Source organism: Notamacropus eugenii, chromosome 4 (genome assembly GCF_028372415.1).
Source record: "Notamacropus eugenii isolate mMacEug1 chromosome 4, mMacEug1.pri_v2, whole genome shotgun sequence".
Taxonomy (NCBI): domain Eukaryota; kingdom Metazoa; phylum Chordata; class Mammalia; order Diprotodontia; family Macropodidae; genus Notamacropus; species Notamacropus eugenii.
In genome coordinates this window covers 432,696,924-432,716,039 of record NC_092875.1, presented here as the reverse complement: position 1 = coordinate 432,716,039, position 19,116 = coordinate 432,696,924, and the positions used below count along the sequence as shown (strand labels likewise).

The 19,116-nt window shown below is 37.8% G+C and overlaps 1 protein-coding gene across 1 annotated transcript in view; it reads right to left on the bottom strand.

The window, feature by feature from the left end:
• The window catches only part of FECH (ferrochelatase), a 45,055-nt gene that overhangs the window by 12,718 nt on the left and 13,221 nt on the right, over positions 1-19,116 (bottom strand). Inside the window, exons 3-6 of the mRNA XM_072605965.1 lie at positions 13,147-13,266; positions 11,947-12,095; positions 2,732-2,866; positions 98-204 (exon numbers count right to left, since the gene is read on the bottom strand). Coding sequence (XP_072462066.1) covers positions 98-204; positions 2,732-2,866; positions 11,947-12,095; positions 13,147-13,266 — 511 coding nt within the window. The remainder of the gene's footprint in view (positions 1-97; positions 205-2,731; positions 2,867-11,946; positions 12,096-13,146; positions 13,267-19,116) is intronic.

Genomic DNA, 19,116 nt, shown 5'->3' with positions numbered 1-19,116 from the left:
CTCAAAGAGCTTACACAAAGCAAGTAGAGACAAAAAACTTTATCATTAACACCAGTAACTAAAGCTACAAACGATGTTGGCAATCTTCCATTTTTACCTGAATGAAAAGAGGATGGGTAGGCCATCTGTCAATAGTACTCCACTTCATCTTTGGTCTCTTCCCAACTTTATTATAGTATCGATAAATAGCATTTAAGCTACTGCCTAAAACATATAGGCAAGCAATTAGTAAACTGTTCATAATACGAATAAATAAGAGGTTTGTAGGGTCAGTAATTATACGCTCTATACCAAATGAGTATAATTATAATCATTTAAAAACTTTAGAATGTACATAAATTAAACTTCATGGAAATGAAGGTTAATATACTTGCTCAGTTACAACAGACTTTCCTCATTTCCAGTAGACTTTCACATTTGTGGTCTCTGCCAATGAACAAGACCATTGTCAAGGCTTAGTTATTCTCCTAAAATAGAGAGCTTCTTGTGAGAAAGCATACTGGTATTTGTGAATAGTCAATTTACTAAGAGAAAGTGCAGGAAAAAAAAAGAAACATCAAAGCCTGGAATAAGTCAAAACAGTCCATCTTTGTGTAGGGGTACCCTAATAAGAGGTTCATGTATTTTCTGTGTTGGTACCATATGTCTCTGTTGGAAAACATGAAGCTCCTCCCCTGACCCGCAAACTGCAAGGCTGTACCTTAAAATGATTCTTCCTTCGACTAAATGAACAGGCAAAGGGGCCAAGGGTTAAACACATGAGACTGAAGGACTTCAGAATCTCACCCCCAACCCTGATGGGATACTTGTGTTGTGACCTTAAGAAGTCTCACATCACCAATCTATTGATTATTCTAAATAAAAGAACTACAAGAAACAGAAGGCATCCAATTTAAAATGCTAGACAAGACAATGTCATATTTTTTAATTAAAATGTACTCAGGCCAGAAAGCAGCCTACAAAAAGTGAACTTAATGCATGAAAGCAGGGTATGATTGAATAGAATTACCTAATTTAAACTAACAGACCCAGGGTCAGGAACACTCCCTCCTGAAATATTATCTGGCAATTATCACCACAAGTATACTTCAAACAAAATGTACCAGGGTGCGTTAGCCTGCGCAGGGAGGAATGAGCTGTATTAGCTCGTTTAGATCAGCACCATTTGGTTGACTAGATATAACTAAGTGAGGAGGGAAAGACATAACTGAAAGCGCTGCTTGTTATCAATACATTAGGAATGAAGACATTATGGTTCTGCCACAATAGTGAATGTTTAAAAGATATCGTGGGTGAACAAGAGCCAAGTGGCTTACGAGAATTAATGCACCTTCTGAGTGTCTCACACCTTAGAAGCATGGGCTTGCTTCATGTGATAAATATGTTATTAAAAATATTTAGAATAAATTACATTTCTATACATGCACTTAAAGATCTAGTTATTTAAAAGATATCTTGTAAAAGGAAACTTTTTATTATTTAAATAATTAGCACCTAAATTTACCTGCTTTATAAGTTTGGATTTTTATGTACTGAGTTTTCTTAGAGAAATTCATGTTTTTAGTTTACTGAGTGAATGAAAAGCATAGAATAGTATGGATAGTATAGCTTACTCCCCTATGAAATCTGACATATTCACCATTGAGATTCCATCAGCATTTGTTCATCTAACATTTATTTCTGAGGACCAAGGTATTTTTAAAAGAGTGACTAGTGCTTTAGAGTGCAGAGCTTCTTAAACTTTTTACACCAGAGTCCTCTTTGCAAGTTTCTGGCAGCATTCATCCGTTGCATATTCCAGGGGCATGTGCGTGGCAAGGGACATGTGCGTGGCAAGGGACATGTGCATGGCAAAGCACATGTGCTGTGTGTTCAGAGTCAAGGCTGCAGTGAAACTGGGCAAGCCCTAACAGAAACACCTTGGATTCATTATACTTTTGGTTTTTAATTCATTCTTGCCCATTCAGAAACCTTTTACTACAGTCAAATTTTTCACAACCCCCATGGGGTCAAGACCCACCATTTAAGAAACACTGCAAACAGATAGATAGTTAAAATGTAGCCTTGGCTAAAGTCTATTTACATCAGAGGGTAAACTGAACAGTTTTTATGTTCAGGCGCCATTTAAGAGCAAAAAAAACCAACCAGCTAACCTCAAGACAAGGAAGCAAGGTGCAAGCCTTCCCTGTCCACATGGGCAATGGCTACTTGAGAGAGAAAACTCACCCACAACTAGTGAGTGAGAGACTTCCAAATATGGATCCATCTCCGTCACCCCAGTCACAAGCTGGGGAAACACAAAGCTGTGCTACTTTGCACAACCAAAAACAGTGACAAACGTGGGCATTTTTTCTTTGAAAATGGAAATAACTATGTCTGTTGGCTACCCTGCTAAGTTGAAAACATAAGGCAACGATAAAAGGAAACAACACAAACTATAGGAAGTGGCTTACGGTTCATCACTGTTATAAAGCTGTACTGGAATACTCTCAATTACTTCTTCTAATCACCATTTGTAATTCTCAGCAGTCCAAGTAATAACTCAAGCGAGAGATGAACCATGAGACTTTGAATAGACCTACCTGAACTCATGCGTTTAAAGGAGACAGGCTGGATTTGCCATTCGACTCTTAAGTGATTTATCCTTGCCTTGAATATTCCTGTTCACAGGTATATCATATTATTTTGGCTGGCAAATATTTAGTCTCCATTGTAAAAGCGATGCCCTTACCTGTAGTGGAGCAGCTATACTGTGGATACTGTGTGAATGCAATCGCCCTTTCAAGTCCATCTGCCTCCATCTCTTCGATTGCTTCTTCTGTTAAAGGATGGACATACCGAAACCCAATATAATACTTGTGAGGAGCTACAAAAAGTACAGAGAGGAAAGAAAAAAATCATTTTTGTAGGATTTTTTCATATTACTCTGTCCAGAATGCAATTCTCATAACTTAAAAAAAAGATTAATTTCTGTGATGCTGAACTTTCTAAGGTATTATAATATCCCTGGTGCTTATCTAGTTGTTGATTTGTACTTTCTGGGAGTAAAGTACAATTTTAATAATATTCTTTAAAGTCAGTTTTTCAGTTACTTGCCTGGCATTAGCTTGGACAATCCAAGAGCTCTCTCTCCTCATTATAAACACATACCAATTTGTATAAATAAACACAAAAATGAGATGTCAAATTCCAAGGGGTCTTTGGTCAATGTCTACTGATAAGGAACAGCTAGAATCATGGCTGTAATTTAATAAGCAAAGAAATGCATGCACACTGTGATTAGGTGATATGCCACAGATGAGAATCCCACAGGCACTAGAATCACCATGTCACCTGAAGAGAATGTTCGAGGTATTCTGTTGCTACCTCTTTTTATTCTCTCTATTGTCTCTTTCTTACTACCCCCTTTTGCCCTGTTCTTCCTCATCCTTTTCCAAGAGAAAAATAAAGCTTTCTTAGTGCTTATTTTAAGCTTACATGTGCAAATTTTCAAGCCAATCAAGGTTACTTTTCAAATGGTTAGAAGGAAAAATATTTAAAAAGAAAACATAACAAGTAATTAGATTGCAACAAGGAGCATTAAAGTTAGACCCTAGGAAATAACAATGATCTTGTCTTGCTTATACAAAAATCTACTAAAAACCTAGGTATAAGAATTGCCAAGAAAGGAAATTAAGTCGCCAACAGAGTGTGAGGAATATCATTCTTTACAGATTGTTGTGAGGAATCCATTGCATTGAAGGAACAGATCATCCCCTGTATCACTCTGGTGATGAGCTGGGATGGGAGGGTAAATGGAATAAACTGCTTCAAGATGCCCTGGCCAGTTGTATGTGGCTGTGATAGGCAGCTTGGTGTAGCAGAGAGCATCTGAGTTCAAGTCTATAGACCTGGTTAGTAAATGAGTAACAGTATGACCAGACCTAAGTAATTTACCCTCTATGAACCCGAGCTTTCTTATCTATAAAATGACTAATCACATTTGCACAACCTGATGGTTATAAGGATAAAATGAGGAAACACAATGTGCCTCATCACCAAGAAAAGCTATAGTTAATATAAGTGACAATAATTTCTTTCAGTCAGAAGCCACAGTGAGCTGCTGTTAAGCCATAACAGGAGAAACTACACCGTGAGATGAAATATAAATGAATGACTGTTCTAATGCCACATAGTTAATGAGAAAAGTGCTAACTGTCCTTAAAAATAACATCAAGTCCTTATTTTTCAGTTTCTCCAGATGATCTGAAATGTTACAGCCAGATTTATGTGGGATTTGCTCTCTAATCTGTTTTGCGAGAATACAATGATCATTTTGACATCGTAAAGTCGCTGAATGTTGCAGGCCATCAACCATTTGTAACATTTTCTTTTCACCTGCCTGGCATCTGAAGATTGTTGACCAAATATCTGAGGTCAAGGAGTTCCCCAAATGATGCAGACTAAATGAGGTGTGGAAGCTGCCCTGACAGATAAAGGCAGGGTGGGTAACCACATACTGAAGTTACAGAGAGCCAATGCCTTGGAAAGAAGAGATAATGCTTCCTGAACTGTCAATGTAAAGAGAGCTCATGGAAACCTATTTTAGAAAAAGTGACTACAAGATCTCCTCAATTGGGCTAGTCTAAGAAATTACAGTGAGTGTTAATCAAATATAATTACATACCCTAAAGAGTGTAGACTGGCTTAACTTTGTGGATGTTACTGAGGGAAATCGGAAGAAAATACTAGGAAACTCACAAATGTTAATGAGCATTAATATGAAATAGAATAACATCAATTAAGTGACTTGAGAGCCAAGTAAAAATTCAACCTTTAAGCTATTTGATCATAACTATGACTAAGAAATAAAAAGCAAATAAACTGAATTTTTATACAATAAAACCATTAATTTATATTTTAAATTGTAATTTACAATAATTCAAACAGAACATTTCTTTGAGTAAAAAACTAGAAGTAGTGTAACTTGCTATTTTTATGTTTAACTATTAGTACACAAAGTAAACCAGTAGTTTACTATTGTACAAAAGTAGCTTTTTCATTGAATTTTCTTCTTTTGCTTATTAACATCTTATTATTTGGATTTTCTACTTTTCCCTTATACTTGAACAGGAAAGCATCCTGAGGGAGAGTCAGAAGGTGTCACATGCCAGGAAAGTCAAACCACTTAGATCAACACCTCCCCTCAAACTGACAAGAGGCAACCCAGGATCCTGAACCCAAGAGTCCTGGGAAAGGCAATGCGTCCCAGATCACCATCCCTGCTTCAGGATCAGCCCCTGAAAATCATCCTATTAAGCAACCCCTAAGAAAATGAGACCTAGAAACTGCTTCTGCAAGAGCTCATCTCCCCTCCCAAGTCCACCCAACCTCTAACAACTACAGATGCCTAAGATACAGAAAAGAAAGTCCTTGGCACAGTTGAATGGGTCAAAATCAGAAACATACATTTTTATCAATGGAAATGATCTTAAAGAAGGTACACTGTCATCTACTTTCTGGCCACTTCAACCTGAGAACCAGTGGACATTTCCATCTGACTTGCAGCTGAAACTATATACATACATATACATACATATATACATACACACATATTTACTTTGTGATGTTATAACTATAGACAAATAAATTTGTTATATATACACATGCATACACACGTATGTGTATATATATATATATCTGTGGGTATGTGTATATGTGTGTGTGTGTGTGTGTGTGTGTGTGTGTGTGTGTGTGTGTGTATGATGCTGTCTCACCTACATAGGAGTTACCTAAGGACAGAGACTTTGCTTTTTTATTTGTATCCCGGTACTTAGCACAGTGCTTTGCCCACAGTAAGTGCTTAAATGCTTTTTCATTCATTCATTCATTGACCCACTCACTAATCATACACACACAATTTATTCCAAAAATTTAGGGCAATTCTGAAAACACCCACGGTAGCTATTGGCTATAACTGTTTCCCCAAACAGTAGGAATATATTTTTTAAAATACTGGTACCTGTTGCACTCTTCATACTGTGAACACCTCTCACTACAAAGAGCTCACATTCAATACTGGTTTACAATGTACTCTATATACATTAACTCATAATGCAAATTTTATCCCAAATTAAACTGAAAACACTAGACTCAAATTTCCTGGGAACCTAGAAAGTATCACTTTTAAAAATATCTTCTTCACAAATTAGTAGAAATGGGAAAAAAAAAAAGGAAAAATAAATTAGCTTCGGCAATATTTTCCATGAAGCACTAATTTATTTACCTTGTAATTTTGCTGTAAAGGAGTTGTAGTCAAATATAAGCAGAGAAAATGCCACCTTTCCATTGAGAACTTTGGAAGGATAGAATCTGAGAGTTGGAAGGAAACATCTAAGCATCATCTAATCCAACCCATAGATGAAAGGAATCCTCACATCATAGACCCGACAAGATGTCATCCAACCTTTCCTTGGAGGCCTCTAAGGAGAGGGAAGATGGCCCCTCTTGCAGAAAGCCATTCCACTTTGAGGCAGTTCTAACTGCTCGAGTTTCTCTGACATTGAGCTTAACTGAAGGTGTGTCTCAGCACCTTCTATCCACTACTTCTGGTTCTTGCTCTCTGCGATCAAAGAGATCAAGTCTAATCACACATACTCCCCCTGCCCCCTGCCCCCAAAAGTCCTTCAAAGAAGGGTTGAAGGAAGCTCTTATGGACAACTATCATGTCCTCCCTGAGTCTTCTCTGCCCCAGGTTAATCATTCCTACCTTCTTCAACCAATCATCAAATGTCAACCAACCTTGTCCTTTGTCTAATCCATATCTCTCCATCTTCTCTTAACCACCATTAGCTCACTTAACCTCTGTCTGCCTCAGTTTCCTCATCTGTAAAATGGGGTTAATAATAGCACCTGCCTCCCAGGGTTGTGAGGATCAAATGAGATAATAACTATAAAGTACCAGCACAGAGTAGGCACTATATAAACGCCAGCTATGATTCGTCTTCTCCTCCTCTTTCTACTCCCTCCTCCTCTTCCTTCTCCTCTTTCTTCTGCTTCCTTATAAGAACACTATGAGATGTTTTATCAAAAGCTTTGCTAAAAATCTAAGAACATTATATCCATGACTTTCCCAGTCATTTAATAGTTTGTTGATCCCATCAAAAAAGGAAATGAGGGTAGAACGTCAAGGCCTGTTCTGATGAAGCCATGCTGGTTACTTGTAATCACTGCTTCCTTTTCTAGCTGTCTCCTAACCAAGAATTTTCCCAGGAAACAAAGTCAAGCTTATTGACCTTTACTTTGCAGATGGTTATCTTTCCTTTTTGGAAAACTAGGATAAAATCTGCCCATCTCCAATCTATCACTGACAGTGGCTCAGCTGTCATATCTGCTGGGGTTTTTTTTTCAGGACTCAAGGATGTAGTGCACCTGGGCCAGGTAACTTTCACTCCTCAAGGAAGGGTACTTAGTTGCCCTGTAAGGATCTCTCTCCACTTAATCCTGGGTGTCAACTCCCTATCTGCTATTCCTGTTTTATTATTTCCAGTACATCCTTTGCAGAGAAAACAAAGATAAAGTAAAAACTGAGAAGCTCTTTCTTCTCCCTGTCATCGGTTGTCACCCTCTTAACTAATCCAGTCAAGGTCCTGTCTCTTATTTGATTATCCTTATTTCTCCCAATACAGCTAAAAATAAAACAAAAACAAATAAAGAAAAAAACCCCAACCCTTTTTGTTGTCCTTAGTTTCACTCACCAGATAACAGCTCATTCAGAGCTTTATTTAGCATTCCTGAACTCATTACCTTTCCCTTCAAACCCTCCCCTTGAATGAGTTTTCCAGTTAACGTAGAGGGTATGCCACCCTTCCAATCACCTAGGTTCACAGCTTAGGTGTCATCCTTGACTCCTCACTCTCAAGGATTCCCCATAGCTAATCTGTTGCCAAGCCCTATCATTTCTATCTCTGCATTGTCTCTCTTTTGCATTCCCTTCTCTCCTCCAACACAGCTGCCACCCCTGTCACAGACCTCATTAGAGCCTCATGCCTGGATACTGTAATGGCCTCCTGGTGGGGTCTCCCTGTCTCAATTTTCTCCACACTCTAGTCATCCTACAATCAGACATCAAAGTGATCTTTCAAAATGCAAGTCTGACCATGTCATTCCCCTACTCAACGAACTACAGTAGCCCCTTATTGCCTCTTAAGATCAAATATAAAATCCTCAGTTGGGCTTTTGAAGCCCTGATTCATAACCTGGTCCCTTTCATGCCTTCCCCGTCTTCCTACACATTAGCCCTCTCTACATGATCCAGAGACAATGACCCTCTCCTGTGCTACTCTGTGCTTTTTCACTGACTTCCCCCATGCCTGGGATACTTCTCTTTCCTGTATCCACATTCACAGTTTATTTCCTATTAATTTCTAGGTGTCTCAGTTGGTATTCCTCTTCTTTATTCTTTCTGGCTACTCTCTATAGCATCTCATTTGAGGAATATTCACTGATAGTCTTCTCCATCTTTTTTAGTTTAAAGCCCTTTTGATTATATTTCCAAGACACCTGGAAAATATATTTGAACCAAATTTTGTTAGGTGTACTGCAACTCCAGCCAGAAGTCTGTCATCTTTATACTGTAAGCCACTATCCAAAGGAAATCCTCAGCAAACCTTTTTAGAGCTCTTCACTTCCCAAATTAATTTTCTCTTTTATATCTCTTCTTTTCAAAGGGCCACAGTGAGGAAAACACAGCCTGTGCCCCTACAGTCTTCAATACAGATTTTATAATCATTGGCAATATTTTTTAAGTTCCCTCTAGAAGTTCTGCTCAGAATGAAGGGATACAACTCAGAGACTGTTTTATTCAGGTGAAACAATGCTAAGATGATCCCATCACTGTTATCATTATCAGACCTAGCATATACATTGTATAATTCAATGCGATTCAACAAATACTTATTAAGCACCAACTATATACAAGGTACATGGTAGAGAGGTAACATGGTAGTGAAAATGGAGGGCCAGTCATGGACATCTGGATTCACGGCCCGCTTCTGACATATAATACCTTTAGGACTATGGGCAAGACAATGAAATACTCGGTATGCCAGGAAAATCTCTAAGATTATAAGTAATGTTGGTGGAGGTAATTAGATACTAGGATTTCTCTCTACACTGATGAAACTTTCCCAACATCCATTTCCTAAACGTTCAAGAAATCTACTGCCTTTCTCCCAAAATTTCAAAGCATTTTACAGACTCATTTAACATTATAGGCTTTTGTCTACACAGCCAGATGACAGCTTTTAAGTCAATTGCTGCTTCTGAGAACTATAAGAAGATGCCAGTGAAGTTTTTGTAACTGCCCTCAAGAACAGAAATGCCCAAACTACCATCTATTTCATTATTTTGATCTCCTCTTCCAACTTTCTCTGACATGTAGGGGAAAGCAAAAATTATCTCTAAAATGAAGTAAAGAAATATGGGGGGGAAGAAGAAGCTTAGTACTGAGGCCCTTACTGCCACTGGGCCGTGAACACAGGTTCAGTGTAGTGTGATAAAAACAAAAAATCGTCATCATCATCATCAATACTTGCAGTTTTGTGGTTATAAACTCCTATTTATAATCTTATTTGTTCCTCAGAGCAACCTTGTGAGATCAGTGATATAAATCTCATTATCTTCATTTTAAAAATGAGGAAACAAAACTGAAGCTCAGAGATGTTAAATGAACTGCCCAAGATCATACAACTCACAGTGGCAAGAAACCGAACACACAAACACAAAGACCACCTGGTTCTGAACCCAGATGTTATGACTCCTGAATCCAACACTCTCCCCACGGTAGCAAGCCCAAACAGCTTCACTTCTAGTCTGAACGAACTATACGGAATTAAGTTTCCCTAGTTCCACCAACAACTTGTTGTGTGACTAGCAATTAACAGTTTGTGGATTCATTGGTACAAAAATAATTTCTACCCCCATCTACCTCAAAAGAGCTAAATTAAATAAAAAATAAGGGCAGAGTACCTTTTCTATTTAGAGATAATAAGTGATATTTTATACATTTTTTTTTATAAAAAAATTTTGTATTTTATAGCAATTATTACGATGACAACATGAACATTTCCAACCAGGGGTAGAATTATCCAAATAAGAGCCAATAATGCTGACTTAATCCTCCAATTTTTCTTTACATCAACACACATGAGTTAAAATGATTAGCCATCCCAGACTGGGTGGACATAATGCAGGACATTTTCTAGGACACTGTAATAATGGGCAGAAAATTGAAATCTAAGATTGTCCTGTCTAATCCAGGATGTCTAATCATTTTACCTCATAGCAAGGAAGAAGGTCCTTCTCTCCCTCATCTATATTCTAGCCTGACCTCTTTGCTTGTACCTGACAACTCTGTTTGAGCCTATTATGGTGATGGGTGCTGTAGTAACACATAAACAGATAAAAATGGCACTTTATGCTTCTGCTCTCCTCTAAAGACAGCATAGTAATTGCAGATCTAATTTGTGTTAAACCTTTTATCAGTGATAAACTGTTAATGACTACAGAGTTCATTCCCAATCGAGTAGGTGTGAGTGGAGGTCAGCCAAACCTCCTTCACCCAACATTTAAGAAGATGCATTGTGGCATTTGAAACAGAACTGTGTAAGAAATGCCCTTGAGCTATAGCTAAAGCCAAGAAACACACCTCACATCCAGGAATGCAACTGAACAATTTTCCAAGTGAGCTGATATGCCAGGGAGTTACTGAGCTGTATACAACGGGAAAAAAAAAGCAGCTTCTCAAACTGTCATGGCTGATGAGGGTGACTGAAGTCTTCTCAGGCTGATCCACGAAGAGCTGACCTTTTCCCTCAATCCAATCTGGCATGGCCAAAATCTCTCATTATGGAACGATTTTTGCCCTTATTTCCTGAAATGCATTTATCCTTTCCTTCATCTGATATATTTATTTCCTATTCATGACCTGGAGAATGTTTCTACAGCCAATTGTCCTGTACATACACATCTGTGCCAGCATGAATGTCCTACGTAAGCAGTCACATGGGGGCTATCAGATCTACATTCTCCATATAGTGTCTGCTACAGTGGCATGTACAACTGTAACTTAATAAAAGTTTATAAATGATTACATCACCTAACCCTAGGCTAGTTCACTGGCAATGTCATAGTTTACAGGATGCCAAAGTTCATTTAGCTCGAAACATTAATTTTGTTAGTGGCCTACTCAGAAGGAGAAGGCTGTGGGCTAGATAAGTAAGTAACACACACCATACACACCGACAAAGTCAATTTACTGCCCTAACAAACAATCCTCTAATCACAGAAGCTGGGATTTTTCTCTTTTTTTGTTGTTATTTTTCAGTCATGTCTGACTCTGTGTGACCCTATTTGGGGTTTTCTTGGCAAAGATACTGGAGTGGTTTGCCATTTCCTTCTCCAGCTCATTTTGCAGATGAGGAAACTGAGGCAACAGGGTGAAGTGACTTGCCCAGGGTCACTCAGCTAGGAAGTGTCTGAGGACAGATTTGAATTCTGGAAGATGAGTCTTTCTCACTCCAGGCCCTGCACTCTAACCATTATGTCACCTTGCTGTCCCTGATTTTTCTCTATGATGCAATTTACCTTTATATATCCTCTGAGTTTTTTCTAAAACCAAGAATTCAGGCTTTTTTAAAAAATCTATATTGTAGGAACTCAAAAAGAAGATACACTAAAGGATATGCATTAACTCCATAAAAAACAGAGGTCAGGGCTCCTATCCTCCTTCCCCACCAAGACACACTATAAGATCTGTGTTAACATTTGTGGTGATACACACATATACACACACACACACACACACACACACACACACACACTCATTACATTTGTTATTCAATTTGTTATTCAATTTTTAACCCTCCTGAAATAAAAATATTACTACGTATTTCATTAACAAGGTACCTGTATGTGGAGAAAGCTCATCCAGTAGCTTTATCATGGCTTCTCCTTGCGTGGCAGTCCACTTTCTGATTGGTGAACCACCTCCAATCTTACGATACTGCTCCTGAATTTTGGGTGTGCGACGCTTGGCGATGAATGGGGCCAGTTTGCTAAATCATTCAACATTCAGGTAAGTTGGCTTTACTTCATCTTACCAGGCTAAGAAACATTTTTCACCCAAGGAAAAAAATAAACAAGCCAAAAAAAGAAGAGACTGACAAGATAAGTTGAAAAATCCGTCAGCCAGATCATTGGAAAAAGTTAGCTCTTTGGGCCCAGAGTAGTGAACAAAGCCAGACATTTCTGACAATCATCTGCTCCATCTCTGCTGCACAGGCCACTCTGGCAATACACCCTGAAATCACACCTGACTGTGGTTCCAGACCAACTGATCAATGTGGGGGATAGTTGCTCCCTTACAGAAAATCTTTTGGCTCCTGAATGTACCAAAAGTTAAACATGGGAGGTCAAGTTATGCACAAGACCTCTGTACAAACTTTTAAAAACCTACATGTTCACAATACAAATGAGTGGCAAACGCTGCTTTACTAAATATTTAGCTAGGAAGCAGTTTAGTTACAGTGGTATGTCCCACTTAATGGTGATCCAACCAACGTTATTTCACAACCTTGTTTATAAACTCAAACAAAACCCGTTAAAAGAGTATCCATTTGTAATATTTATGGCATTGTTCCTTTCAAACAGTCATTGCCTAACGATGTTTTGCCTAACGTGCTTTCACAGAACCAATTAAAGAGGATATGCCTATGCAAACACAATGCCTTGCACAAAGGAGGCACTTCATGAAGGTTTCTTAAACTGGTATGAAGTGAGTAACAGGTATTTACGAGGCAATCTGGAGCTCTGGGACTAACGATTTAAGCAGGACACATCTTTTCTGTGCAGGAAAGGGTCAAACAATTAGATATACACATAATGCTTTTTATGGGGAATTCCTCTCATGTCATTTTCTAGCAACTTAAATAATAAAACTACCAGTATCTCCGTCCCCTCCCAAAAGAAAAAAAATATATGAAAATAATAATGATAAAAGTAATCTGCTTTCATTAGCAAACACTGATATGCTTAAAGGCTAAGAAGAAGTTCTTAAAAGTTCCAAAAACATAGAGGTACAAGGCTATAGAGAAATGGATATCTTACTCTTGTACAGGAAGTGACATGAGGTCTCTGTCCAGGAAAAGTCTCAGTAGGAAGTCATGAACATCTCCCAATGTTTCCGGGCCTCCCATGTTTAGCATTAATACTCCAGTTTTAGGTTTCCTGTATAAAACAATATAAAAGTTAATATAAAAATGTTCATATTTTCCTTTAGAACTTAAATATACATAAGCTACCACTGTCTCACAAAACTTTAATGTAATATATGAAATACGTTCTTGTATAAAAATATAAGTTAAAATATAAGGATTCATTTACCACAATTATTCATGTTAATAAATACACATCAAGCTACCATCACTTCCTAACATTAACTTTCCCAACACTGCACATTCTTTATCATGAAATTTATTCAATGATGAAGGTATGGTCCTAGTCTTCAGCCCAGACTGAAGATGAAAAATCCTGGAGGGTGAATACAGCAATGAACCTGAAACTGAATTTATTTAGTATTTTATTTTTTCCCCAGTTACATGTAAAAACAATTTTTAACATTCATTTTTTAAATTTTGTGTTCCAAATTCTCTCCCTCCCTCCCCACCCTTCTTCATCAAGAAGGCAAGCAATTAGATATAGGTCACACACGTATAGTCATGCAAAACATTTCCATATTAGTCATGTTGTGAAAGAAAGCATACACAAAAAAATTCAAGAAAAATAAAGAAAGTAAAAAAGTGTGCTTCAATCTATATTCAGGTACCATCAGTTCTTTCTCTGAGGAAGGACAGCATTTTTCATCATAAGTCCTTCAGAGTTGTCTTGGATTGTTGTATTTCAGCCTTGAAATTGAAATGAGATTCAGTCTGTCTTAAGGCTGAGAGTCAAGTCAAAAATATAAAACTGGTTAGAAAAAGCCGCCATGCAGAGATAAATTTATCTTGGGGATCTACTAAACAATCTTTACTGCAATTCAAGATTTCAACCTCATAATACACAATAATGCAATGAAACCTCAAGTTGGCTATTTTTTCTAAGTTATTCTTCTTGCATATGACTGTAGCTATAAAATTTCCTCCTTCATGATATGGTTGCCAGATACCTTCCACATAGGTCACAGAATAATTAATCCCAGTTCAAAAAGCTCTTCAAATTTATACATGCCATTTTATTGTTTTCCTTACTCTTCAATTACATGTTTTTGTTAGCCAATTAATTTTTTTGTTTTTAAATTTTAATTTTTGAACTTAAACACCAAGCAAAAGAACAGAGACAACAGAAAAAACTATATGTCTTTATTTCATGCCACCTCCTTTTAAAGTATAAAATAATTCTCCATGTTACTTGTCTGTGCTTCCTTCTGAATTTCCTTTTCTTCTTTTCTGGGCCCTCTTTTACGGGGAGGGCATCAGTGCCCCTGCCCCATTTCCCTAACCTAGCTCTCAATTAAAAAACTGAAATGGTGAAAAAACAAATAAAAATCTTAAACAAATTAAGTATACTCACACAAAACTCATCTACATAGTGTCTCTGTATTGGAGTTCATCATCTCTAACATGTTTCCACATCTCTCCTCTCGAGACACGCATGGGTCAGGTGTTTTATTTTACCATGCTGTGGTCCTTGTACAAATTGTACAAATTTTTCTCAAGGTTATGGTTATCTCACTCTGAATCAGTGCCTATCACCCAATATTCTCTACAATGGTAAACACTGCTTGATCTTGTCTCTCCTCTGACCATTCCCTTTTAAGTCTCCTTGGCTGAATTATCATCCTGCTGCCATCCACTAATCCAGAGCTTGGTTGGAATTCTTCTCTTTCTCTCCCTCTCAGCTGGTGATGTTATCAGCTTGCATTGCTTTAATTAGGATTTCTATGCAGACAGTTCCCAAATCTATATACATCCAGTCCTAACCTCTCTCCTGAGGATGAGTTCTGCATTATGAAATGTCTCCTGGGCATCATCTCTATCTATCTCCCACTGGCACCTCAAACTCAATATATCCAAAAAGGATATTTCTCTAATTATACCAAGGACACCACCATCCTTACCCAGGTTCTCAACCTTGGAGTTATCCCTAAGCCTTTCCTCTTCCTTACCCTAAATATTCAATCAGTTGGCAGATACTGGTAATGCCACAACTGCAACTTCTCTTAGATCTCTCTGTTCCCTTCTCTCTTCTTACCCAGCTTATATTCTAGTTCAAGATTTCATTACTTCTGAAATGGATTATTGCAGTAACCTCCTAATTTCATCTTCCTGCTTCTAGTCTCTCCCCCAATTTCAATCCATCCTCCATACAGTTGTCAAATTGTCATTCCTAACACATATCTGACCATGTCACTCACCTACTCAAAACTCGGTGGCTTTCTCTTTCATCTGTTAAAAAAAGTACCAGTCCCTCAGTGTAACACCTAAAACCCTTAACAATAAAACTCCCACTTCTCTTTCTAGTCTGATTTCCTATTACTTTACTCCATTAGTCAAGTTGGCCTACCTGTTGTTTTCCAAATTCAGTATTTCATTTTTTACCATCTATGGCATTGCTTTTATTAAAAAAAAATTAATTTTCTATCTGTCTCACCTTCCCTCCATTGAAAAATAACAGAAAAACAAAATCTTTGTAACAAATATTCATAGTTAAGAAAAACAAACTCCTGTATCGGTCATGTAAAAAAAAAAATCTATCTCATTCAGCATCCTGATTCCATCACTTCTGTCAGAAAGTAAGTAGCAAAGCTTCATCACTGGTCCTCTCGTATCAAGGTCAGTCACCGCACTGACTAGAGTTCTTTCAAAATTGTTTGTTTTTACAGTGTTATTATTTTATGAATGCTTCTCCTGGTTGCATTTACATCACTCTGCATTATTTCACAAGTATCCCAAGTTTTCCTGAAACGATCCTTTCCATCATTTCTTACAGCTCTATGGAATTCTTTTACATTCATATTTCATAATTTGTTCATCTATCCCCCAACTGATGGGCACCCCCTTAGTTTCCAGTTCTTTGCTACCACAAAAAGAACTACTGTTTTTATGCATGTGAGTTCTTTTCCTCTTTCACTGATCTCTTTAGAGTAAAGGACTAGTAACGGTACTGCTAGGTCAGAAAGTATGCAGTTTAGTGAGTTCATGGTGATAGTTCCTAATTGCTTCCCTCCATGACTGGATCAACTCACTGCTTTACCTGGTGCCATTAACGTGCCAGTTTTCTCATAGCTCTTTCAACATTTGCCATCTCCCTTTTCATGAACTTTGTCGATCTGAAGGGCATCTTCAGAGCCAATTTAATTTTTATTTCTCTAATTATTAATTATTTAGAGCATTTTTTTTCTCAGGTGGCTACTGACAGCCTGGATATCTTCCTTTGGAAAAAAAATGCCTGGTCATCTCCTTTGTCCATTTATCAATTGGAAAATGGCTCTTATTGTTATAAATTTGAATCAGTTTCTTATGTAACTTAGAAATGAGACCTAATCCTCAGTAACTTTGCATAGACTTCTCTCATGTCTGGAATCAATCAATCAACAAACATTTATTAAGCATCTATTTTGTTTCAGGCATTGTACTAGCCAGGGGTGAGGAACCTGAAGTCTCAATGCTACATGTGGCCTTCTAGGTCCTCAAGTGCAGCCCTCTGACTGAATTTCATAGAACAAATCCCCTTAATAAAAGAATTTGTTCTGTAAAACTTGGACTCAGTCAAAAGGCTGAACCCAAGGACCTAAAAGGTCACGTGTGGTCTCAAGGATACAGCGAGGGCAGGATGGAGAAAGGGGGGAGAAAGAACAAAGTAAAATGTATACAGCAAAGAACAAAAGAAAACTGACAAGGAAGCAAAGATGAACAGTTTTTAACACAATGTACAGTATTCATTATATGGGCTTTCTTGAAATGGAAATTTATTGCTATATATTTTGAATCTTATGTTCTGCTGTACACATGACATGCTTTTTTCTTTTATTTTGTATCTAAGTTTCAATATTTAAGTTTATAACACATTTCTTTTTCTTTTTTCTCTTCTTTATTATGTATGTAAGTTGTAGTATTTAAGTCTAAAATTTTTTAAAACTGGAAAAAAAATAAATGTTTACTGACTGAAATGTCTGTTGAAATGAATTAAAAGTCTAGCCAGAAAAATCAATGCAACAGCCTTCCATCCTCCTCTCCCCCAGACTAAAAATCTGATTATTCCTAATGCCACAAGGAAGAATATAAGCTGAGTCAGAATATTAGTTAATAGGAGGAAAAATTGCTGGGCAAGAGGTATTTCACTTTAAGAGTGCCAAAATGTTGATTTACTATCACTACTCAGGTGCTAATTGGGGATCAATCTCCTAGACTTCAATGAGTTTCTTTTGACAATTCAAGAACTAAATACACTTAAATACATTGTAAGACAGACCTTATACTGAGTTCTTTCTTTCCCTCTACTCAGTTAATGGTACTATAGCAAAATATATTCTTTAAAAAGTCACTTAGATCATCATTTTAAAAGAAAGCCCCTGCCAATGCTTTTAAAAATGTAGACAATAGGGAGCGGAGACAATACGGTGGAGTAAAGGCAGAGACTCCACCCAAACCCCTGCAAAGACCAGTAAAAATTACCCTAAACAAATTCCAGAGCAGCAGAACCCACAAAAAAGGCAGAGGGAAACAAATTTCCAGCCTAACACAACCTGGAAGGTCAATAGGAGAGGTCTGTTGTACCAGGGTGAGAAAGGAGAGCAGTCCAGTGCAGGCTGTGCCGGCACAGACCAGACCCCAATAAACCCAGGGTTAGGGTGTGGCAGTTTCCAGACTTCTTGGACAACAAACACCAACTTAAAAGGTCAGTAGGAAAAGTATGTCAGACCTGGATGACAAAGGAGAGTAGTCCAGCTCCACCTCCAGTACAACCCCAGCCCCAGCAAACTAGGAGCAGGCCTTGGGAGTGACTGTATCAGCAGCAGCAGTGGCAGTGGCTGCTTATAGAGCTCTCAGCCCACCAACAGTAAGGGGATCGAACAACTGGTCAGAAGGAGATTACTTTGCTAGCACTGAGACAGGACTCTGTTGGTTTGTCCATACTTGGATCAGGGTACAGTCCTAGGACGAGGAGGAGCACAGCAGAGCCTGTGGCAGCAGTTGAGAGGGGTCACTCCTCATAGTTTCAGGGCAGAAAAAAGTGCTTGTGGTCATTCACTGACCAGAGCACAGGCCAGGAGAGAAATAATCACCTCTCCTTAGATCATATCACCTTGGAAGAACTAAAAACATAGAAGTCCTTAGAAGTGTCTCTGAAAAGAGCTGCACAAAACCCCTGAAGCTTGGGATAGTACACCCAGCATACTGGATGCAGAACCCTACCTTAACAAAGAGTTAAAAAGTCAAGTAACAGGCTGGGAAAAATGAGCAAACAATGGAAAAAAATTCAGACGACAGAAATTTATTTGAGCAACAAGCAAGATCAAAACACACTCAGAAGAAGACAACAAAGTCAAAGCTCCTGCATCCAAAGCCTCCGAGAAAAAACACAAATTGGTCTCAGACCATGGAAGAGCTCAAAAAGATTTCAAAAATCAGGTAAGAGAAGTAGAGGAAAAAATGGGAAGAGAAATGAGGGTAATGCAAGAAAAGCATAAAAAATGAGCCAACAGCTTGGTAAAGGAGACCAAGAAAAAAAATAAAAGAAAATAGGTGAAGAAAATATCACCTTAAAAAATGGATTAGATCAAATGGCAAAAGAGGTCCAAAAAGCCAATTAGAAGAACAATGCCTTAAAAGGCAGAACTGGCCAAATGGAAAAGGAGGTCCAAAAGCCCACTGAAGAAAATAATTCCTTAAAAATTAGTATGGAATAAATGGAAACTGATGACTTTATGAGAAAGCTAGAAGCAACAAAACAAAATCAAAAGAATGAAAAAATAGAAGACAATGTGAAATATCTCACTGGAAAAACAACTGACCTGAAAAAATGATCCAGGAGAGATGATTTAAAAATTATTGGACTACCTGAAAGCCATCATCAAAA